The sequence below is a fragment of the Pagrus pagrus genome (genome assembly GCF_965226575.1).
Source record: "Pagrus pagrus genome assembly, chromosome: 1".
Taxonomy (NCBI): Eukaryota; Metazoa; Chordata; class Actinopteri; order Spariformes; family Sparidae; genus Pagrus; species Pagrus pagrus.
This window is the reverse complement of record NC_140185.1, coordinates 11194787-11220039: the sequence shown is the minus strand read 5'-3', so window position 1 is coordinate 11220039 and position 25253 is coordinate 11194787. Positions and strand designations below refer to the sequence as shown.

At 39.2% G+C, this 25253-nt stretch overlaps 1 protein-coding gene across 1 annotated transcript in view; it reads right to left on the bottom strand.

Annotated features, from left to right (window-relative positions):
• The window catches only part of map2k5 (mitogen-activated protein kinase kinase 5), a 61963-nt gene extending 37318 nt beyond the window's left edge, over window positions 1-24645 (bottom strand). The window contains exons 1-12 of the mRNA XM_084366704.1: window positions 24210-24645; window positions 23864-23912; window positions 22730-22797; window positions 16969-17038; window positions 16215-16255; window positions 13856-13923; window positions 13702-13750; window positions 11279-11343; window positions 3662-3701; window positions 3446-3514; window positions 2844-2925; window positions 1799-1860 (exon numbers count right to left, since the gene is read on the bottom strand). Coding sequence (XP_084222830.1) covers window positions 1799-1860; window positions 2844-2925; window positions 3446-3514; window positions 3662-3701; window positions 11279-11343; window positions 13702-13750; window positions 13856-13923; window positions 16215-16255; window positions 16969-17038; window positions 22730-22797; window positions 23864-23912; window positions 24210-24341 — 795 coding nt within the window. The 5' untranslated portion in view covers window positions 24342-24645. The remainder of the gene's footprint in view (window positions 1-1798; window positions 1861-2843; window positions 2926-3445; window positions 3515-3661; window positions 3702-11278; window positions 11344-13701; window positions 13751-13855; window positions 13924-16214; window positions 16256-16968; window positions 17039-22729; window positions 22798-23863; window positions 23913-24209) is intronic.
• Between the last annotated feature and the right edge of the window lie 608 nt (window positions 24646-25253).

Below are 25253 nucleotides of genomic sequence, written 5' to 3'. Positions count from 1 at the left end.
ACCGGCTGGTCAAAAGTACTGTTATTCAAGCCGTTTGTACTAAATTTGTTAAATGAAATAAATATATCCTACTACTTAATTAATAATTGTAAGGGAAGTTTATCGTGGTTTCTTATAACGTGACGCTGATGTGACACATTTGGTGCAAGGGTCAAACAGATACTGTCATATAGGCCAAAATAAGACACGTGCACAAACATTCAGTGGTCCGCCAAATCGCTCTGAGTTTCTATTATGTTGTTTGAAGGATCAAATAACATCAAGCTTGCAGGAGACTGCACTAGCAGGGGAGAAAAAAACTCTAGAAGTGTTTTTGCTGCCAAGCTGGGAGCCAGAAATTGGGCACTATCCAGGCAAAGTTCATGGACCAAACAACGAAACCACACCCAGTTGTGTCCTCCCACACTGTCGCACAATCCTGAACTAATCGCCACAATGCCTGATTTGGTCTGAATACAGCAGTATGCAGTATTCATACTGCTGACAAAAGGTCAGCAGTATGCAAACCTTTTGTTATATTTCAGGGTGAATATCACCCTGAAATATAACAAAAGGTTTGCATACTGCTGTGCTGTCTTTTAAGTTGTCTTAATGTTGCCCTTATACTGCCTGTTTCACAGAATCTGGCCAATCTTTAAACTTCATATTTATGGATGAGTAACAGTGTGGATTTGTACTGGGTTCTATTCTATTGTGCTTTTTATTTTGGGAAAGAGGCTTAAAACTGTGTTGCCTGAGGAAGAAGACAGCAGATACAAGCAAACAAGAAAATGTTTCTTCACAGGATCTTTCTCTGCAGGATCGAGTGAGGAGCCAAGTAATTAGGGAGGACCTCAGTACTGAGATGTAGCTCATTCAGGATTAAAGAAATTAATTGAGTTGGTTAGGGGATGTAGAAAGGACACCTCTTTGCTGCATCTCCTTGGAGGTGTTGTATTTACAGCTCTCACATATGACTCTGCCTGCCTGCCGAGATTTATACAACAGCCACGGAATCATTAAATTTTTGTGTAAGTATTACTCATCTCCCAATGTGTATTACTGCTTTGTGAAGATTTTTTCATTTATGGGATGTGAGAGCTGATTCTAGCCTCTAGGCTCCTGTCATCCTTTTCTGATGAACGACAACCTCCGAGATAAATTAAAGAAGCACAAAAGCTCTCTGAAGTCCTGCTGCCTCAAAAGGTGGTGTTGAGAGTGCAACAACTGCAGTGTGCAGCTTCACTCACACCCTTTTGGGTGCTTTCCCTTCTGTGATAATTAACAACTGTGACAGCAGAAAGGAGGGAAAGCTGTGAATTAGAATTAACACTGACTAAATAGCTGTCATTGTTTGATTATGGACAAAGTTAAAGGGGGGAGATAGAAAAGACAAGGTGGAGAGGATAATGAGTGTGGAAAAGAGACATGTATTTATCAACACCAAGGCCATTTCTATCAAAATGCTAGTTTTAACTAGAGTAGAAAGGGAGGGAGAAAGGGAGACTCAGAGACTGGAGTATAAGGGGAAAACAACACTGACTTTGTCCACCACTTCACCAAACAGAAGCTAATTGAAAAATTCACACCTGTGGTTCCTTTTTCTTTTATTTCATTAATAAAATGTTCTGTATCCGACAAACAAATAAGAGGTTACGCTGAAATCTGTGACTGCCAGGCACACACGGACGTTCACAATCAATACACTCTACACTATACGGATTACAAATTTAAATAAATGTTTGTAAAAACTGCAAAACACACCTTTCGATTTCAAATTAAACTATTCAGAGATTTTGGCTATTTCATGAAAACTTACTGCCACTGCGATCCTCCCCAGAACGTGCTCTGGAATTCTTTTGTACACGTCCAGTGAACCTCCTGCAAAAGACAAATTATTCAATCTGTTAAAAACCCCAAACAGAATAAAAATGCTCCATATGAACACAGTCAGACCCAGCCCTAACAAAATTTCGGTTGAAGAGGAGCAACCTTTTTGTAAAATGATCAAAAGTGTCCAATGTAAACATAACCTGATTATTCTCCGGCTGCTTTCTTTCTGTGCACGCCGCCCGTCTTGATGTAAATGCATACTGACGTATGTTTCTCCCCTTACCAAAGATGGTGGCTTCTTCTGTAAGGTGAACTGGTCTACTGCGGGGAGCTTTTTTTAATTTAAATTCTTATAAAACTTAACATAGATAACGATAATTATCCATCTTCAGGACAGATCAAACACGCGCAAAAGAGATAAATTATCCAACAGGAAGTGGAATACATGAAGTAACATCAGTTTGCACATTACACACAGCTGTTCAGACAGACTTCATTAATTCCATCCCATGTAAATAGTTGACCCGAAATCTTCAATCAGAATGATTTGAATCGGAATTAAGAAATATCGTCCATGTAAACATAGCTGGTGTTTTAACTTCTTGTTTGCAATAAGTACAACTTGAAATGGCTGATGGAGGAAAAGTTTTCATGAAGAGTGCTGAGAGGTTTGACAGACTTTGTTGACAAGCTGCCAAATGTGTGAAACAGGGGAATCACTACATTAAAACACACTCGAACAAACACACACACCTTAAAAACATACGCAGTCCCCCATCTCGCACCAGTCTAGACACGCACATACAAACGCACCTACAAATGCACTTAAGTCAAGATTTATCACACCCTTGTAGCTTTTAGCACACAGGCATGCTAAGCAGCTCACAGCAATAAGACGTTCTGTTGATCTGCAGAAGTGTAAATGGATACACAGTAGAGAGACAGAGGACAGTTCCCCAAAGTCTCTTCTGTGGCTGGCGAAGAAAAAAAAAAAAGATTTACTGGCTAGCTTCTACCGCAGAGAAACTCACCGTCCATAAATTCTGTGCATATGGATATCCTGTTTTCTACAAAAAAGGCACTGAAGAAAGTGATGATGTAGGGTGAATCACACTGTAATCGAGAGAAGAGACAATGTAATTATTAAAGAGCATGCCAAAAAAATTATCTGTGATACGAAATCATTTTTTATACATTTTTCCTAATCAGAAAGTCGAGCGAAAAGAGATCATTCGATTGGGACTCTGAAAGCAAAATTGCAACTTTGTGCAGTACTGAATTATTTCGGGGTCTATCAGGAGCATCAGTTTGAAGTCTGTCAACTGTTTTTGTTTGGAAAAAAACTTTATTTATGATTTAATTTGACATCCATTGCATTAGAAGAGTGATAGTTTAGCAAAACAGGACGTCGATCAGTATATTCACATGCCTAGTCCATGTGTATGTTGCATGTGTGTCCATATACTGCTGATCCTTGGCTTACATTGTGAGACCGGTGGCGATAGATGACACTTCATTAGTTAAGAGACTTGTGGTTTATTAACGGTGTAGATCTGGTTGGACAGCAACATTCAGTGAAGAGAAGAGAAAATGTTTTGGTAAAGACGAACAGGTAAAATCAGTCAAAACTAACCTTGTAGAGGATTTCTAATTCTGACATGATCTGCTTCTGTAATTCCACCGTGATGTCCAGGGGAATGACCTGTAATCAAACATGGAGGAATAAGGTAGATCCTTCCATAAATACAAAGTAAAGAAGTTCTGTTGATGTTCTGATGGGATTGACCTGATTGAGGGTCACTTATCAAACAGTAACTACTATCAACAACACAGAAAGAGATCTTCTTACCTTGACAGCTAAAACTCGCTTGCCAAGAAGATGGTACGCTCTAGAGAGAAAACAGGAGATGATATGAAAGAAAACTGATGAAAGCAGTTACATGAATTTGGTAAGTTTTTGTGTTTCATTTTTTAAACTTAGAGTAGTTTTATTGAAGGCTAGTTTTCTTTTTTTTTTGTTTTTCTGAAAAAAAAAAAAGCTTTCTGCCCAGTGAGGAGCTCTGATCATAGCCTTTATTTTCCCCTTGAAAATGTGCAGTCCCATTACATTTATTACACACACTGCAAAAAAGATGTCACAGTTCTGATATGGTTCATAATAAGTTGTGGTCAGAGCAATACCAAATTATTAATATAATATACTAAACACAGCGATAATAGTCAGCGCAACAAAATCACTAATTTCTGCTAGAGGTCAGAGGTCACCACCCAAAACCAGATCCAGTCAGCCCTATTACTCGTTGTTCCAGACAGAGTTTTGAGTTGCAAGTAAAGCAGCAGTCACAGACGGGCCCCGTAATGATTTAATTATCAAACTCCTTAATGCCAAACATCGGCTTTAGTTACAGCCCTTGAAGGTTAGTTTACGGCACCGGTGACAATACCTCAGGACCTCTCAACATACAATCCTCAAGGACGAATACTGTCCAACAGCTGTCAGGTGACAGGGATGAGGTGGGGGTAGTGGACGTCACACAGTCTGGTTAGCTTGCAAGCAGCTTTAGTAAATGTGATACCTGGCTGCTCACCTGTCAGTGGGTCTTCCAGAGAGAATGTGTAGGGTGCAAGGTGTGATTAATGCGTCTTAGATTGGAGTATCATGTTGCTCTTGGGCCAGACACCTCAAAACTGGCTCAGGCCTTTAATTAATGGCACCTATTAGTGCCATGTCAGGTATACAAAGACTAGTGTCTGACTGTAGCTAGGCCAAGTTATATGTGAGCTGTAGTTTACACAACTTTATGAACAGTCTCATCACAGCTGAATTCAAAAAGAAAACTAAAGACTGTTCAACTAAAAGACAAAAAGTGATCACACATATTCAAATCTTCATTCATTTCAGGTTTTAATTAGTATTTTCATTATTTGCTTTAATTTAAATTCCTTCCTTCCTTGAATCTTACATGTCGCAGAATCACAAAAGTTAAAATATAAGTTATGTCTACTTATGTCCAACTTAACCAAAGCAAAAATATACATATATAAATGTGGATGTATAAATATGTAATAGCAGCAAACCGTAAGTCTTCTTTTGACTTAACTGGACCATGTTATTTCTTTTTGCCTCAAGAGTTTTTTATCTTAAACGTCATCTCTTCTGGAAAGGAGCTCTTTGCACATAAGGCTGATGGCCTTGTTTCCATTTTGATGTCTCGGTCTTCCTTTAAGCTACAATCAATATCAGTTAAGCATGACTGCTTCCTCTTAATTAAGATTAAGATGTTAATTGAGGCAAGATCACAGGGGTAGACATGTTAAATACTGAATGGGTAGGTTGTGTGTGTAAGGCAGTCTGAAAAAGATTAAAACTAGTCTTCACCATGGTGAACAACTTGTAGTTCTCAATTAGAAGTCTGGACACGCTAAAAGACATACCGAGCCCATGGAAGTTTTATCTGAGAGTTTGTGAGTTCATAATTTTTCTGTATGTATCTTTTTGCAAAGTCTCACATCTATTAATTCTTTTCTGACTTCTGTAAATAATTTTGGACACCGACATCATCCATGTACAGGACTTTCACAGGGTGGTTTCTATTATATGTTCTCATGAGAAATAACGGCTAATATCCCCATGATATAAGCACTACAGACCCACATTTACTGGATTTGTTCACAAATTATGGTTAATTTTTACTGGGTAATAGTAAAATGATAAACTGTAAGTCCAAGTTAGATATACATAAGTTTTAACAAATGTGTTTTGAGGGCAGGTTTTAAAGCTGGAGACATGGTGTGACTACTGCTTGGTTAAAGCTTTATTCTCAGACTGTCCTTGACCACCTCAGGGCCGAGCATCCCTGTATGAGTTACAGTGACAGGCCTGTGACAGTGGGAGACATGGGGACAAGGTTACATAGCCACCCCCCGCCACTTCCCCCTGATCTGACCCCAGTAAACGTGCCCCATTGCCTGGATCTTATTTACACTCCAGCTCGCTCTGTAATAAAAGCTCCATCATGCAGTATTCATAGGGCCTCTACCTGTGTCTCTGAAGTTGGGGCAGACTGGCCTCCTGTCCTGGATCAGGGCTAACGTGGTACTTTTACACTGCCACATGGATGACGGGCGGCCTTTCTCTCTACCTGACTCTCTCACCTGATACGGCTGTAATGGGTCTCCTAGCTGACACAGAAGCCTAAACATCGACTCCCACACACAAACACACAAAAAGGCCTATTAAATATCCAAATGTCAAAGTTGAAAGTTTTGTATATACTTTACCATGCAAGAAAAGTGAAAATCTGTATTCTTTAATTCCATAAATGACATCACTTTTAAGAGCAGGCCTCTTGTGGCTGAGAAAGAAATTACAGCAGAACAACCCTCTTTTCGAAGTAAAGTCAAACGTCATTTTAATGAGATGGTGTACAGCAACGATTCTCAACCTGGGGTCCCGGCCCCTTCTGTACTAGTACTTGCCAAAAATTCACTGGCAGTCAGGGGGCTTTCTTGAAGGTTGTAAGACAACTTCTCTTTTTAAAATGTTAAAAAGGTCTATATCTTAGCGTTTAATTCATTTCTGTAAAGAAAACTAAAAGAAACTTTATATTATTTAGTTATTATTATTATTATTATTATTATATTTTTAGATATAAACTTAGAAAAAAAAATCTCGCAGGATAAGAGTCCTGAACACCAGTTATTTCACAAAGCTTTCACTCTCTGTCTAAAACAAGTGAAAGACTTAATAGAACAATGGCCAAGCACCTGGGGTAATAAAGAACTGGATATGTCAGAAAAAATAAAGGAGATTGTTAAACATAAAACAATATCATTGTTAATAAACTCATGTCTGTACACAATTCAAAGGAATTATTTGTTTTACATAAACTTCCTGCAGTTACTGCGTTTATAATTTCAGCTAACTATACAGTTTTTCAGTCTTTCTGTACTGGCAGTTGTTTGTTGTTTAGTTTACTCAGAGATGACAAAGGGATCCCTTAAGGAAAAATGCTGGGAATCATTGGTGTACAGACCGTCAGCTAGGTAGCATTATGTTTACTTAATACGCCACATTGTGCTACCTACAGCAAAGAAATTTAAGAACGGTAACATTTTACACATGCAGATGTAGACGCGTCAGTGTCACCATCTACAAGCAAGGAAGTGAAGTGGTACAAAATCACACGCCTTGTGACACCTACAGGCAATAAGTTTTAAAGCAAGATCTTCGTATACTTTAGGTTTCACAGTTTACACAATGTCCCATTTAGGATTAATTGGAACATCATTGGGTCACACTAAACCCCAGCGGATACCAAAGATTCAACCATTTCATACACAATTATTTCATGACCATTTACCTTAAGGCTGCAAAACACTTCATGATGGCTTTTCAAGATGTTGTAGGTGAATGTATTTTTGTTTTGTTTTTCACACCAAGGCTTCAGATTATGCTTTTTTCAGGCTCCTAAATAATTTTGCTTGATTGTCTGAAGCACGTACAGTACAATTCACCTCCAAAACAAAAAGCCACCACAACCTTCATCTCTAGCACAATCAGTGCACAAATACAATGTAAAATCAAATGCAAAAAACAGGCAGGCAGATGAAAACCAATCAAAAGAGTTCACTCAAGATGCACTACTGTGCGATGCTTGGTGTAAACTGCAATTCTGTTCTACTAGTTCTAGACAAAATCTGAAAATGTCTGATAACAAGATACAAGGTTACCACCAATTAACCAAACAGGTTCAGCCCTTCAACATACAGTCTAATCAATGAGATGAAAAACAAAATCAATGGAGAAAATGGGCTGTGAGACTAAAGGAACAGGCGTGATGTCTAAGTAGATGTCACCACACTCACAGCCAGGCAAATGTGCCCGTTTTAATTGCACTTCTCGATCCATGAGTCACAAGAATAGCCTTTGTGTCCTTGTTATTGTATTTATAAGCCGTAGAGTCAGTTAGATTGGTGGACAAGATGGACCTCTGAGAGAGTGTGTAATAAAAAACAAAGGCCGACATTGATGGATGGTTAGGTCACAATGTGGCTATGGAGAGCTGAGGTGTTGGTAACATCCAATTGAGTCTAAATGGTTCTGGGTCATAAATGGGCTAAGAGGTTAAAAGGTGGGCAGTGGTAGTGCTTTTCACACGTGATAAGCCTAATATAAGCTGGACCAAAGGGGAGAGGCTGAAAAGGACACAGAATTGGTTCTAAGCAAGCAAGAAACCTGTCCAGGCCCTCAGTGAGTATACATACAGTATTTTAAAAAATGTCTAATTTCCTACTGGATACAGAAACATTTTGTTTGCTTTGGCTGACTAATATAAATAATATGCTAATCTAAATATATCAAAAATATTCAAAATACAAAGTTGCGGGCAACACATATTGGAGGACCAGGATGCATCAAAACACTTGCACTTATTTCTTTACAGGGTCTTTTTTGACTACTACTTGTGTCTGCGTGGCGCCTTGTTATGTGCTATAGATATCGGCTGACACAACACTATCTGACACATCATGAAAGTAGCTAGTCAGCAGCAACTTACATTTACGTTTTATAATTATTACATTATTACGTTTATTTTATCTGCCTCAGAGAGTTTCCTGCCCAGTTTCAATCCAAGATCTCAGCAGTTAATTAGATGAACACACGTAAAAGAACCAATGGCCACAGCTGCAAAAATGTAACACAAGTTGTAGGAAAATATAGTTTACTTCTAAGCATACTGTAGCAGCTGAATCGTCTTTCTTCGGTTTAAAAAACTGGATTGCTGTCATTATATCCAGACAGTTCATGTACTGAACATAAAGAATAACAACAAAATGCATTGATGGAGAAAACTCTCATCTTTTTCTTAAGAATAACAGATATACCACAGCTTGATAGCCTGTAATCTGAAGATATATCTGGCTCTTTTATTCAATGGAATTCTACTGTAAACACAGCTGACAAAACCAGACAAATAGTAGACTAAACCGTTCTTATGTAATGCCATTTTCTTTTCTCTCTGCACAGAAACAAAAAGGTTGGGTTGATTGAGATAGACAGTAGATTTAGGGGATTGTTCCAACTAAGTCTCTTCACGTTATCATCTGTTTATGCACCTGATTGGATAATCTCATCTTCCTGTTCAGACAGTTAAGACAATCCCACCATAAGGGTTTTGTGAAGACAGACTGGATAATTCAGATGTATCCCTGTTTTAGTCTTAAAATACGTTAATTTATTTTTGACAGTGAATACTTGTGATGAGATATTCACAGAGAATAGAAGTTTTACTACTTTCATTAGAACGGTTTAAGCGAAAAATTCAGCCAAACTGATACAAGGTGACGGCAAGTGAAGAGCTGCATTAAATATTTCCTTTTTCTTACTGTGAGAAAATAATTAAAATTAAAGAACAGGGAAGCAATTAACAGTTACTGATGAAAATTTCTAGGAGCTGATGTCAAGGCCACCAACACAATTAACACCGATTTGGTAACAAAATAACAATTTTGAGTTTAATTTAGCTCTAATGACTAGTAATATAAGGACAGGATGCTTGGAACACTTTACCTTTTCTGTTTAAAAACAAATAATGACTAACAGATTATATTCATTTATTTTTCATGGCACTCACTCGAGAATTAAAGTTGTTCTTTAAGTACCTTATCACCAATAGTCTGCAAGCTCTAGGGTTCAGAACAAATATGTGGACAAACAGAGTCCTGCATTAAGTGCAGGTGTGTTTGCGATGTGGACAGGCAGAGTGCAGAGTAGCCAGGGCAGATCTGGACTTTTGTGCTCATAGACAGTTGTATGTTTGTGTACATGTCAATGCAAAACCTCAAGTCAAAGGTCTACAATTACAGTAACTATGTATTAGCAATTAAATGCATGACACACTTGGATTGATGAGGTGGCTGAGCAGCCAACTGTTCTGTTTGTTCTTCAGCTGCATTGAATGATAGGTGAACCTGCATGGTTTGCCAACAATACCTGGTTTACGGCTCTATTCAGAAGGACTTTAGTTCATCATTGAGCTGACCTCTCTAGTGTCATGTTGGAGATTGGGTGAGTACATGGTGTCATAGTGGACCTTCTTCAAAACTTTTCCAGAAGAAGAGGCTGCCCAGGACACGGTTGGTGCTTACTAAGCTGCTGACTCAGTAGAGAAGGACCAGCAAGCCAGCCAAGAAGGCAGCTGCGGTAGTTTGGGAAGCAAAAGCCCAGTTGTAGGGTGTGGGGACTTATTAGAGGCTTTGACAATGACTTAGAGGCATCCTTGAAGTTTCAGAAAAATAATCTGTAGACAGAAAAGTAATCACCCCAGCTATCCTCAGCAGGGTGGGGAACTGTTGACCTCAACTGGGACATTTTCAGAAGGATGAAGAAGCAAATAAAGTAGCTCCTTACAATTAGTGTGTAGTACAAACTGGGGACATGGTATGCTTAAAAAAGATTACATCTTCAAGCTGTGAAAGTATTTTGGGTCTCCTCCGCTCACTCACTAATAACATCAACAACAAGGCTGTTTTTTTTAAGCTATATGTGTTTATCTTCTCCTTCCAACCATAAAAATTTCAGCACCAAAGCATATGGATTTTTCACTGGGCTAAATTGACTGAGAAGTTGTTGGGCTTGCAATATTGGCCTTCCCCAGTGCAGTGTAACCATTTCTAGTGCCAAACTTATCAGGAATCTTATTCTCCTCCAACTATGAGGGATTGGCTCTTAATGAAAATATCTCAAAGTCATAAAAAGGTGGTTTGAAAGAAAGGGGTGAAAATAAAAAAAAGACTTGCTAGATGGAAAATTTACTGGGTTTGTTGGGGACCGTCTGAAGCAGACCACTCTGTCAAGTCAAGGTTAGCCTGAGCAGTGATCAATACTTCAATCTCAATAAAACAGCTCAATAGCTAAGGATTGATGGGAAGAAGGAAACACAAGGTGGGGAAAAGAAGGATAAAAGAGTAACACAAATGCCAACCTTGTCATAACGTTAGCAGGGCAGTAACACATTTGTCTGGCCAGAGAGGATGGAGCTCTTCTATCCTGGCAGGTAATGTGCTGTACTATAGACAGATTAAGTCAATTGCTGTCACACCTTACAGCCCCAAATCAATATCATATATGTTTCCAACCTTCAGACCAGAATAAATAAATGCAGGTACAACCAGCCTGATAGATGTCACACTGAACGCTGAGATAAATGGACAGATGAAGGAACAGAGAAAAGGTGGTGAACAATGGAGTGCCCTTCACAGAACCCTACTGAGTGATGTGTTTGCCATATGGAATGAGCAGAAAAAATATGAAAAGTCAAGAATTGTATCACACATCAGTCTGAAACTGGCAACAAATTGAGACATTCTTCCTTAATATTTGCACTGTATGGAGGAATCTCTTCAGTGTCAATATCCATTATTGTGTTGTGGCCTTGTAATGTTTGTGCCAGCAAGCACTTACTTGTAAACCGTGCCTCCGTTTCCATGGCCAAGCTGCTCTTGATAGTGGATATCTTGGGCATTTATCTGCAGAGCCACAAACACACACAGTTACACAATAATGGTACTTAGATGTTATAACATGAGAAGACATGCAACCAGTAGATGATCTGAGTAACTACACAGGTGAGAGAGAGAGAAAGTAAAGGAGAGGGGGGGGGGCTACATTGTCACTGGGGGCTATAAACAAGACGAGTGCTCAGGTCACTCCAAGTTCAGCAACATAAGGAGAGAAAACAGAAGGAGGAGAAGAGGAGATCAATACAACATTTGCTGTCCAATTTATAAAAGGAGGACATTGTGCTTTGGTGAGCGGGGGAGTGACTGATGTAGAGTTTAATGACGATTTGTTTGCTGTTGTCATTCCACTCTACTTTGATAAAATAAAAAGTGTCAGGGGTGTATAATATAATGTAGCATGACCCAACATGGCTGTCTCCTCTCACCCATTTTGAAATAACCATGGAAAATCCTTCTATACGTCAATGACATTCATCTAAACAGAGCACTAAGACAAACCTGTGGTTCTGATTTAGTTAGAACACGTGAATATATGTCAAATAACAATAACCAATCAGCATTGAAGAAGATAGCATTAGATCTTTAAAAGCCCTAAAGGTAGAGTAGGGCAATGCACTGTCTGATGATACTGTGTGGATAGTTATAAAAAACTGAGGAAAACTTTGACTCCATTACTGTTTTGCAACAATAACTGTACTACTATTACTAACAACTGTGTTTGAATCTCCCTTTTAATACTGTCACTGAAAATAAACAGTGCCACAAGCATATTTAAAAATATTTGTCCCATACTTTAAATACATTCATGAAATACATTTCACAGCGACTACTATGATACAAAACCTTCACTAAACTGAAAAGCCATTTTATTTACAATATAAAAGAAGTCCTATTGATGTAACCATAAACGGACAACAGAGCTCAACAATGAGGTTCTGGGGGCGAAAATCCCATTCATACTCTGAACTGATAATGTTATCAGTCATAATGCCATAATCATCTGAGATAGACTTACCACAAGATAAAAGATTATGAAATGTTTGTATATGCTCCTGTAAAAGCCATAAGTCTGAATGATAAAAACCTGTTTTTCAAGAAAAACATGTTTTACTCTCGATGTCATGGAGATTTCCAACACTATCTACAGTCCTAAAGGGTAACAGCTATGTCTATGATTGGTGGAGCTTACTGCTGACATGGAAATGCTTATTTAACCCGGGAAAGTAATGTTGGCTAGCTAGTTACCGCTATCACTGGTAATCTATGATCAAATTGTTGATGTTAAATTACCACAGAGCAACCATGATTCCCCTTTACGACATGCTGTGTGTTTGTATAGATTAGGAAAATTCTCCAAAAGAGTGAAAATCACTGGTCAGGCTACGTACAAGTGTTTGTGAGTTGGAAAACGTTGGAAAAGAATCATCGGTTTATAGACAAGGAGTCATCCACTCTTTAAATTATCATATACACGGTCCTGTTGTTTTGCCTTTCTTTCTTTTAAAATGTTTTGGTTGTGAATCAAATGTTTTATGGTCACAATTCATCTGGTAGTTGGTTGGCTTGGTTCCAGGCTTAAAACTCTTTATTTAAGGATTTTCTGTAATGTCAAGGAGTGAATGAAGTGGATTGGAAAGGTCACTCTTGAGCTCTATTGCAAAATGCTAGTATGCTGAAAATCCCAGAATTTATAACTGCAAAATATGAAATATGAAAAACATTCTAGGAATGAAAAACATTGTTATTATTTGCATCCACAGTGGCCAGAATTTATAATGAGAATAATTCTGCATTTGATTATTTTCCCAGTCCTTTTTCTATTTGTTGATGATTTAGTATCACTGTGTGATACCAAGTTTTAATTTTGTATAGAAAAAAGAGCCAGGCATCACAACATACATGCAAGCACACACGTTTCTCCCCCCAGTGCACCTCAGTTGATTAGATAACATGGTGAGACTGGGGGGGTAAGAGAATGAGAGGAGATGGATGAAGGATGGAGGAAAAGGGAGAGAACAGCTCTATTAGTTCACTGTGTTACAGCAGAAACCTGAGAGGCCCCTGGCTTAATTGTCTTCCTGACACGCTAGCTATTGTGTGTGAGTATGTGTGTGTGTGTGTGTGTGTGTGTGAGAGACATGACTGTAACAGGCTAGCTCTCAGGAACCCTCAGACCTCCCGCTCCCTGTGCAGCACAGTAAAGAGACGATAACCAAACACACAATCTGTATAACACGCCTTCAACTGGCATCACAGAAAATCAATAGAGGAGCCAACCACTTGTGTGAATGTGTTCTCGTCAGTGAGCAGGAGCAGTGAGATAACAGTGGTCGGACGCAACTTAAACCCAAAACACACGCTCACCTGCCCATTTGTCAGGATCCTCTTCAGCTCAGCAGAGGATTTCTTTAAGCTGGAGGAGGAAACAGCACAGGTACACAGACATCAGTCTACTCCTCTATCATCCAAATGTAGTTTATTGCAGTCACACATGCTCCTCATGCCCCAGCAAGCTCACCTGTTGTTGGCCATGGAGTCTGGGACAGCATGAGTGCAGTCATTGGCTGGGTTAGGTCTTGTATTAACCTGATGGTGCGCAAACACATACACACAAATGTGAAAGGACACATACACATGCACAACAGACACATTTTAAGTGGTCAAGGCCAAAAGACAGGCAGACAGACAGACATATGGCCAGACCCCCTAATGAACAAGAACAAAACACGAGCTCTCAGTTCAGCCTGAAGGTTAATTGGCTTTCGTAGGAGAGAATGGAGGCGGGTGAGGAGAGGAGAGGAATAAGGAGAGGACTAAGGAGAGGAGTATGAAGAGGAGAGGAGAGGAGAGGAGAGGAGAGGAGAGGAGAGGAGAGGAGAGGAGAGGAATAAGGAGAGGACTAAGGAGAGGAGTAAGAAGAGGAGAGGAGAGGAGAGGACTAAGGAAAGGAGTAAGAAGAGGAGAGGAGTAAGAAGAGGAGAGGAGAGGAGAGGAGAGGAGAGGAGAGGAGAAGACTAAGGAGAGGAGTAAGAAGAGGAGAGGAGAGGAGAGGAGAGGAGAGGAGTAAGAAGAGGAGAGGAGAGGAGAGGAGAGGAGAGGAGAGGAGTAAGAAGAGGAGAGAAGAGGAGAGGAGAGGAGAGGAGAGGACTAAGGAGAGGAGTAAGAAGAGGAGAGGAGAGGAGAGGAGAGGAGAGGACTAAGGAGAGGAGTAAGAAGAGGAGAGGAGAGGAGAGGAGTAAGAAGAGGAGAGAAGAGGAGAGGAGAGGAGAGGAGAGGAGAGGAGAGGAGAGGACTAAGGAGAGGAGTAAGAAGAGGAGAGGAGAGGAGAGGAGAGGAGAGGAGTAAGAAGAGGAGAGGAGAGGAGAGGAGAGGAGAGGAGAGGAGTAAGAAGAGGAGAGAAGAGGAGAGGAGAGGAGAGGAGAGGACTAAGGAGAGGAGTAAGAAGAGGAGAGGAGAGGAGAGGAGAGGAGAGGAGAGGAGAGGAGAGGAGAGGAGTAAGAAGAGGAGAGAAGAGGAGAGGAGAGGAGAGGAGAGGACTAAGGAGAGGAGTAAGAAGAGGAGAGGAGAGGAGAGGAGTAAGAAGAGGAGAGAAGAGGAGAGGAGAGGAGAGGAGAGGACTAAGGAGAGGAGTAAGAAGAGGAGAGGAGAGGAGAGGAGAGGACTAAGGAGAGGAGTAAGAAGAGGAGAGGAGAGGAGAGGAGTAAGAAGAGGAGAGAAGAGGAGAGGAGAGGAGAGGAGAGGACTAAGGAGAGGAGTAAGAAGAGGAGAGGAGAGGAGAGGAGAGGAGAGGAGAGGAGTGAGAGGAGAGGAGAGGAGAGGAGAGGAGAGGAGAGGAGAGGAGAGGAGAGGACTAAGGAGAGGAGTAAGAAGAGGAGAGGAGAGGATTTACATTTACATTTATCAGCATTTATGTTTACTCCAAAGACCCCCATGCTCCACCCAGATATCGTACATAAAAGAAGAGACAAGACCCTGTAAAGAGGATACTAAAAATAACTCATTTAATTGAGGTCAAAAGGCCGGTGTGTTGGGTCCACTAAAGCACGGGGATTCTCTCTTTAATTAGTGCCCAGGAAGACCTAATTTAAACAGTGCACAAGACTCCCCCTCAGCCAATTACTTTTATATTAAAACCAGAGAAAAGAGGGGAAAGATTACCAGAGGACTAAAGGTTTTTTAGAAAACATCATCTTCTCAAAACAGACCCCTGACCTTAAAAACAAAAAAAAAACTGACACAGTTGAGTAGTTGTTATCGAAGCTCCTCAGAGGATATACTTTTAGCATTTAGAGGGGGGTGATTTTATTATTGAAATGGAGATGGATATAATATGGATCATCTGGAGAGATGGAGGAGGTGTCAAGTCATTTAACCCATGGTAATTAGCAAGGATTTTCAATAGCAACATATGCCGAACATAAAATGGGAAGGTCTGTAGAAGGCCATTTGTAAATGGCAGACGGGGGCTTGTAATGACAATTTCATGGTTGAACAATGACATCTCCTTATTGACTTGCGCTAACCAATGCTTAAGTTCTCTCTATGATATGGAATAAGAGGATCACAGATCATAATGATCTGGAGGGGGATCAAGGTTTCAGCATAACACCTTGCTCTTAATCATCTATATGGAACAAGAATACAGTGAGATAGAGAATAACAGAGACGAGCTCTGCATCGGCCACAGCCAGCCATCCCCATACATAAACATAGACGAGGGGAGCAAGAAAATGAGCGAAAGAAAAGGAGAGCCTTGACTTCAATTGACATTTCAATAAGTGGAACACAGCGTTACCAATCCATTTGCCTCAACTTCCCTCCCTCCCCTCCCCTTGTTCTCTGTGTAAGGCAACTGAAACAATTATTGAGATAGGTACCTTCAGGCCATGTATGTTCCGGATCCCTGGAGTCTTGCCGGCTGAAACAGTAATTGACTAGATTGTAGAACACATCACTGGGCCATTTACAAATGTGCTGAAAAGGAATCAGTTCTTTATAAAGAAAAAAAAAGAAGAAGAAATGAAATGAAGGTTACTCTGAAATTAGTTGTAGACAAGAGAGTGATTGAGATGTTGGGCTCTTGAGACAGCTGGTGGGAGGTAGGAAGAAAAAACAGAATCACAGAGAAAGAGACCGAAAGCGACTGAAAGAGAATGCCAGATGCAGAGTAAAGGAGAGAGACAATAAAGTGTTTCGTCACTTTGCCCTCAGGGCCTGTTAGCGGTTATGTATGACTTTGAGTGGTGAGAAAACTATATGAACATATGAAAAAAGAAATGTATAGAAAAAGCATTTGTAGTGAAAACCAGCTCAGGAAGAAAGTACACAACACAAGAGATCTGGGCAATGCCTGAACACAAGCTTGTAGTTTCGATGTCCTTGGAGCAAAAGAAATGTTGATTTATAAATGACTGTCAACACAACAGCATGAGCCTATGAATTTTAATGTTCAGAGGCTGCAGTGCCACCGAATGCTCCCGTTTTTTACCCAAATTTGTGAAATTGTGGGAATAATTTTATATATTTAATTAACTTTTGCTTGTGATTAGTTGTCAACACATTAATTACGAAGATGTATTGAGCCTTTTAGCATTACAAATCCATGATAAACTGCAACATGTCACTCTGTACCTCGTGGAAAAATCTGCAGAGGGTCCGGCAGCAGTCCATTCATGCGTTGTTCATTCATTGTGTTGCAGTACTAAAGGGGGAAAAGAAAGTCAATACACAGTTGAGAGCAATGGTGTGCTTCTGACGTTGTCTAAAACATGAAAAACATTAAAACATAATGTTCGCTCTCATTAAAATTTCCAGAATATATTAATATGCAAAATAAAAAGTTTAACTGTTGGACACAAGATGTCTACTTCAAAATCCATTCTCAGTGTTTGTGCGCTGGAGGCTTCAAGTTTTTTCATCACACTTGTGTATGCTGAATATTGGAGCAGGATTGGCTTACAATTTGTAATGTCACAAATCACACTTGTAGGCCCGGTCCTTAAAAATCGGATTTTCAGTGAGCACAAAGAAAATTTACACTTTTAGCAATGAATGTGAAAACAGCCATCTATCGTCAAACTCTGCACAAACCTCATTATACACAGGGAAACTCAAACATTCAACTGAAAAAGCAAGAAGAAAAACATGTTTTGACAGGAGGGGGACTTTAAGAAAACCATCAAAACCGTTTCATAAATAAGGAATGATTTAAAATGTGTTTTCTAAAAAGAATTAAAAATATATATATATTTAGCTTAGACAAGATGACAAGGAAGCACTATGCTGAAACATTTTAGAATATTACACCCACAATAATGTTTATTTAAATGACGACAGGATTAGTCTGCACTGTTCCCAAAAATGGGCGCTTGCTGTGCTGAAATCTGTTGCCAATAAGGACCAATGCCCTGTGGGCTTGTTCTGAAGGAGTGTAGCATTAACCCTTCTCTCCTCCAGGTCAACAGCTCACCAAACACTCATATCCTACAGGACTAACACGTGCACACACACTCTGGAGCTTCTCACACGCTTGCCAAGGCAATGCAATAATTGATGTTTCAGTTAACCAAACCATCTGTTAAACTGTGAGAGTGAGTGTGTGTGTGTTTTGTTTATGTCCCCTCCGATTTGAAGCTCCCAATCAACTAAAATGATCAGACAGTAGTCATTGTCAGACACTTCAGAAGATGAGTGTCTTTATGTAGTCTACACCTACATATGTTCATTGTGTTTCATTTACAATCAGCTATGAACTACCAAGTCATCACAGCAATATGTAAATTTGCTCTCTCATTGTGGGGGAGGAAAGGGGGAGGACGATGGGACCGGCTTGGATGGGAATGGATCAGAATGGCTACCCAAGTGGCACAGCTGTTATTAAAAGGCCTATTTATCACTGTCAGGTCCCTCCTCGCTCCTAGCCCTCTGCTTTCGCCCTCCAGCGTTCTCACTAGGCCACATCCGAACAATGGGCCTAATACCAAAAAACGTGTTGTGTGTGTTGAGGGTGTGAGTGGAGGGGGGGGGGTCGGGCTTCACATACCTTTAATTTTCCGCTCAGCTAGCTTATTGATTAAGGCTGCAATTACCACCTAATCTGTAGTAGGTGTGTTATTAAAAGACATTCTCCATTGTTGGCCAATAACTAAACAGTGTCCGATCGCCAAATACCATCGCTCAGCCTTGAGGGACAAGTGGGAGAGCGGGAGCAGAGACTGGGTCTCATCATCATTAGCAGACTAAGGGGAAATGGGAGTAAGAATAGTGGAATTAGAGCTACTACCTCCAGGGGGAGCTGAGCGAGGAACGGATGAGGTCACATGTTTTTTTTAGCACCTGACACAGGCCAGTCTTTAACTTTGAACAGGGGCGTCTGTCTTTCAAGGTGTCGAACAATGATTAGAGATGCCTGGAAGACTAGTCGGTCTCACAGGAGCATGTAGCAATCAATGTTCTCAGTGATGGGCGATACTTTTCACAATAAATGCCCTCTGCAGACTGATGTTAATTAAGTGCAGAATTTGAGCATTAATTTTGCTCTGCAACAAGGAGCAGGAATTTTTCACTCGGCAATGTTAAAGCACAGATGTTGGATAAGAAAAAAAACTGTGTCGTGACAGCATATTTAAAGTCTGGTTAAATATTTATTCACACAAACATTCACACACACACACACAGAAACACATGCACACAAGAGGTAACCATGAGAGACTCTAATGAATTATCCCACCTTTCACCTAACATGCTGGTTTCTCTTAATTCCTATTAATTTCACATAATGGCTGTCTGCTCACCTGGAATTAACAGCACTGAGGCAAAAATCCACTAGGGTCTCTGAGGAGGCCAAATGGCAACCACAGCAAACAACCACGACATGAAAATAATCATCTGAACACAAATGCAAATGACGGCTGAAATGCATAACTCTTGCGCAAGACATTTAAAGTACTCGGTTAGTGTAAATTATATTCTAGTGAGCCCGGTATTTTCCAGGTGATCAGCAGCTTTTTGTATACTTGGATGTCCCAAGAGGAGTAGAAAGCCATTACACGGCTCCTGAATTTGTTTGCCAAAAAATTCATTGTGCAAATGGCTTTTGAAATTTGTGGACGAAGCAGTGCAGCATTGTGGATACAAAATATTTGTGCTGGGTAGAGCGAGGTGCAGGTCGGGGTCCTGAATTAATATATTGCCATGACATGTTTCACATCATCCGAATAAAGTGTTGGGACAATAAGCTGCCATTGTACATTATGAAATGAAATAATAATGTTTGTTTATTGCCGCCTGTTCTGAAGTACTGATGACATGATGAAGATTAGAGATGTGTGAGATGTAAACATTGCTACCTTGCTAATTGCAACAGAAATATTTATTGGTAAAACATATCATTTTATGAATGTACACAAATAAATTATATATTGACATTGATAATTTGCACAGAATGTCATGTCTTCTGTGTCATTTCTTTATTTGACATATAATTTACATATTAATAAAAACAACATCCCATTACAACATTGGTTAACTGACATATTTTTGCCATGCGATTGTGTTCACCCAATGAAAATGCTGTTGTAATAATCAGGCATTTTCCAACAGCTTTTAGTTACGTTGAATTTAGTTTTCAATAAATGTTATTGGTTATTGGTAAGTGAGTAGATAATGGGCAATTTTGGTAATTTTGGTTGCTTTCTCACCGTTTTCCTACTTTTAGACTGATCAACTAGTCTAAGTTTAAACTTCCGGGTGAAAGTCTGGAAAAAATTACTTCATAACAACATCCCTAATAAAGAACAAGGTCGTTGATATTTAACTAAAAATACTGATTGTACAAAAGACTGGCTACCAGGTACACTGATAGCTCCAATTCAAGCTTGTGGTTGTTATAGCTGTATTGCAGTTTCTCTGCTTTTTAAAAAGGCACAGGTGAAAGTTGCTGATATTTAGTTGATCATGTATTATACTAGTATCATAATAAGCTTTATATCATAATAAAAGGATCTTAAATTATGCATATACATATTTCCTGATAAAATGGATCAACAGCACTGGACCATCATAATCTGTAGCATCTTAATGTCAATTTAGTTGCTGAATGAATATAGCTACTCCCATTCAAACAGGACACACAACACAGCAAGCAAAACCGCAAAATTACCTCAAAACAAGTCAGCTGGATTTGTGTATAATAAAGCTGGCTGAGGTCAATACTTTTCCATCCTTGTTTCACAACGCTCATTGGCACAACAGCTGTCTCTTTTTGCTTAATCACCCTGCTACCCTATGCTACTTAATGATTAAAAGGCAACCACAAGTGAATGCATGATAAAAATGGACAAAAAACAAGGAGTGTAAATTGTGCCTGTGGCTCTAGCAGCATCATTGTGAGCTGATGGGGGGTAAAAGACATCCACAGATGAAAGTAGATTTTGAACAATTCTGCAGCCCAGGGGGGCCCGCTCTTTAATGAGGCAAAACTTTAAGTACTGAATAATAAATAATAAAAATTGACAGTTCATTTAGCTTTCAGTGTACCTCGTAGAGAAACCCATTACAAGCCATTACTCTTACTGTCCATGGCATGAACAGTAAGTATGGTGGAATATGAAAATGTACTGCAGTAGGTGGGGGAGCTGAATGGGTAGTGAAAGTGTATATGGTTGTGCGTATGTTTGTGTACGTGTGTGTGTGGCTGCAAACCACCAATGAGCTGTTTATTACCTAAGGTTAAATACAACTGGATGGGGCTATATGGTTTGAAAAATCTTTATAGGTTGCTGAGTTGCTGACAAATAGAATATTAGTGTAGAGGTGAAAGCAAGAAGTCAAAATGTGTCAATCTTGTATCGTCATCAGCATGTACCTCTCTCTTTTTAGATTAGACCAGACCAATAGTGCCTCTTTCACCACACTATAGCGAGTGTTTTCTTAACTGTCAGCCCTGAGGTGGTGATTTTGAACATCACCAGATAAGGTTTAGGTGACCATGGAAGGCATCCTGTAATTCTGAAATATGATACTGCTGCAAAAATATATGTGAAATTAAAAAAGATTTTAAAATTGCTCCCTGAGTGGCTTCTTTTCAATACGTTAAGCCATTTTCATGCCAGCTAGGAGACCAAACACTTAAACCGACAGTTTCAGCTTTATGTACCAAGGTTTTGAGATACCTGTCTCTACGACTTTTGGCCAAATGTAAAAGGGAAGTGAGTGGCTCTTGCTCTGTGCTGCACAACGCAATCAAAATACAGTCAAGTTTATTGTATTTGTATACAGGGCCCAAAGTTAACATTCACCAAGCATACAATGTGGGTAGATATTTCATTTGGAAAGTAACATTTACCCACCACATTGGTGGGTATATGTTTCAACCAAAACTATGCTGACAGTCTCTAATCCATTTTTTGTGTCATTCATGGATGCGCTGCTTCTAGCTGCTGTCTGTGTTGAGTTGGACACACAGGGACAGGGAATGGGACAGGGACATCATGGTGTATTCAGGTGGACCTTGTAAAATCTGGATTCTATGTACATCTCTTTGTAAGACATAGTGCATGGACACCAACAGGAACTTCATTGTTCATTCAAGTGCACCTCGTAAACTCAGAAATGAATACCTGAATGGCCTCAAGGGTTGTATAAAATGGGGTAGTTTCTATTTTTCTTTCTATTATTTCCATTATTTTCCTTTGCTGAAATACATAGGCCTGCATTGTCATTACTTTCTTTATATTTCACTGCAGCATTTTAAAATATTTTTCATAGTCCATTCATTACTACATACGCAGATTCTAAAATGAAAATCAAAACAAATTGTTAGACGGTACATGTTCCAAGGTACCTCTGTGAACTTAAGTTGTTTTACTATGGCAGTTTTTTTTTTACAGTATTTATACTTTAATATTTATAATTCAATATTATAATATTGAATATTTTATAATTAAAGTCATATCCAATATGCATACATCTTAACAGGTAAAAACATGCTTGGCTTCATCTACCAGTCACCTTAGCAGGTGAGTCAAAAAGTTTACTTCAGAAACTGTTGAACCCCAAAATCACAGAATTGTCCAGAGGGCTTTACAATTTGTTCAACATTCAACACTCTATATTCTTTATAATTGGACCCTTGGTGTGGATTAGAGGAGCTGCACAAAATGAACATTAAAGTTTATGTGAGAAACCTTGAATGGATAACAGAGAAGCTAATGTTGTATTTACATTGTAAACAGAAATGGCTACAGTGATGTGAAAACTTTTTGATCAGAACTATTTTGTAATGAAGAAACAGTCCTGAAGAAAACTGCTACGGTGGTAGTAGACATGTAGTTTGTGGCATGGATGTATGTCATGATGAAAACATTATAAATTAATGTATTTATATACTCACATATGACAACATGGCCTTGAGTTCTTCATCACTTCTTACAGTGATCCTGTCCCCCACCTCATCTTCATCTGAGAAACACACAAGTATCTTAAGATTTGGACTGGATAAATGTGTGTGTGTATATGTATGTGTGTGTATGTGTTTGTGTGTAAAAAAAATACTTTATTAATGCTAGGGCTGGGCGATAATGACAAAATCAAATATTATAATATCTTTGACCAAAAATACCTCAATATCATTATTTCATCAGTATTTACTGTTGGTAATTTCACAAAACATAATGAAATTATTGATAAACAATCATCAGTGATGTGGATATAATGACTAAGTGCGTTAAGGCAAGCACTAGAACAAGTGATACGGTCTGGTAAGTTCAAAACTACATTGCTTTACTGTAATGCAGCCTTTAAAACCAGGAACACTTATGCCAAATCATGATATCACAATATCGAAAATCTAAGACGATATATAGTCTCATTTCATTATATTGATTAATTAATATCAATATATTGCCCAGCCCTACTTTTGGCATTTATAAGCGGTATTATGTTGTTCATATTTCTGTCTTATGTGACAAAGGAAGTTGTTATGAATAATCCAAAAAGCACAAACTACAGCACACTCATTAAGACAGACCATGAGCATCACCACTAGCTGTTAAAGATTGGTTACAAACTGTTTTATGTGTCAAAATTGCTCAGAAAATATAATTGGACATTTTCAACAGATGAAGAGCAAAAGCTCTAATTCAAAAACTATATCTTGTTTATCCAAAAATAGCATCAATATATTATTTTTTATACGCACGGAAGAGCACGATAGAATAACTTTTGTGACTGCATTTTCCTGCCCTCTTCACATTCAGTAACCATAAACATCTTAACAGACCTTAATTAAGTGAAAAACTTATGGGAAAGATAATCAAAGGGCTCCCATAGAGTAGTAAGGAGAGATTTGTCATTTACAGTATCTTAACTATTGATAATAGTGTCACTGAGACAGTTCTCAATGGTGTACACTTTGAGATTATCAGTTTAAAAAGTACTGTGATGCATTTTACACTTGTCATTTTCCAAGTCATCAACAGCTTGGAGAATAAATGTTTCAGCATGAAACAGTGAAACAGAAACTTACATTCAAAGGCCGTGACAGTGGCTTCAGGCATGACATCTCTGATTGCGACCTGAAATAGTGAATTATGACTGGGTAACATAATAAAGTACAGATTTACAACTCTAGACAGATGCAGACAGTTTGTTTCGATAAGAGAAGAGATATATAACTAATCAGATACACAACACAATGGCATGACTTAATAGTTTAGTTTAAGATACTTGTGATACTTGATATTTGTTTGGCTCACACAAGTTCAGAAAGAAACTTAAGCTGTCAAATCCTAAACTGTGTTTACTGTACAACTGTTTTTAACAGAAGTAGACACAGGGGTGACAACTAGCTCTGTAGCTTTGTAAACACTCACCAATAAGTCATTGAAGTTCAGAAGAGATGGACAGTCGACGGACGAGTCCATGTCCCCTGACGGTGTCTTTATACGGATCACTATTGCCTCGGGGTCCATTGTACAGGGCTTTTTTAAATCGAGTATGAGCATAAAGATGAAAAATCAAGCCTCATAATAACACTTCACTGGCTGTCTAAGCTAACAAGCTAATTTCCTGCAGTGGTTTGCTGACGACACATGCTAGCATCCTGCTCTGTCCGGACACTTGTGTGAAGTGATGCGGAGGTTTAAAATCCTTAACGGTCACTGCCGACAGCGACGTCACGTCATTACTTCATGAACGGTTCAGCTTGAGCTATAAATGTGTTTTTGCCCGCTGTCTCAGGCGAAGTTTTTTGTTTTATCGGAGGTTTTTAGCCATGTAGCTAGTTTGAGGAAGCCACAACTGCTCCAACAGCGCTTCCGAATCAACATCCGCCCAGTGCATTTCAAAATAAAAGACCACCATCCGAGTATCCACTCCTAACGTGGCTTCTTTTACCATGAAGAAGTGGCCAGACATTCACTGAGTACTGCAAGTAACTGCATATGTAGCAAAATAAACAAGATCAAATAAAAAAAATACCATAAATGCAGTCAATGTAGGCTATTGTGCCACTTATTTAGCAGAAATGGTCTGCATTGTAATCTACTCTCGTAATCTACTAAAAAGCTCATTGTCACATTATTGCATACCTTTTTAATTATTTTGTAAAAACCATGACAGTCTGTGCTTCTGCCTGCTAATACAAAAGGAGTAAAATGGCCTTGCTTTCCAACGATATCAGTAATGATTTAACAGTAAAATAAACTATAAACAAGAGTTCAAAAAACGATATATTGTTCTTGAGTCCTGCTACTTCGATTTCATGGAGTGTTAAGTGTTGTTGTTGAGGATGAGCTCAGGAGTCTCACAGCCTGGGGAATGAAGCTGCTCTGTAGTCTTGTTATTGCAGCAGATACTTCTGTATGCAGGGTGAACAGACAGGTTGGCGTGGGTGTTGTCCTTCAGTATCCTTTGGG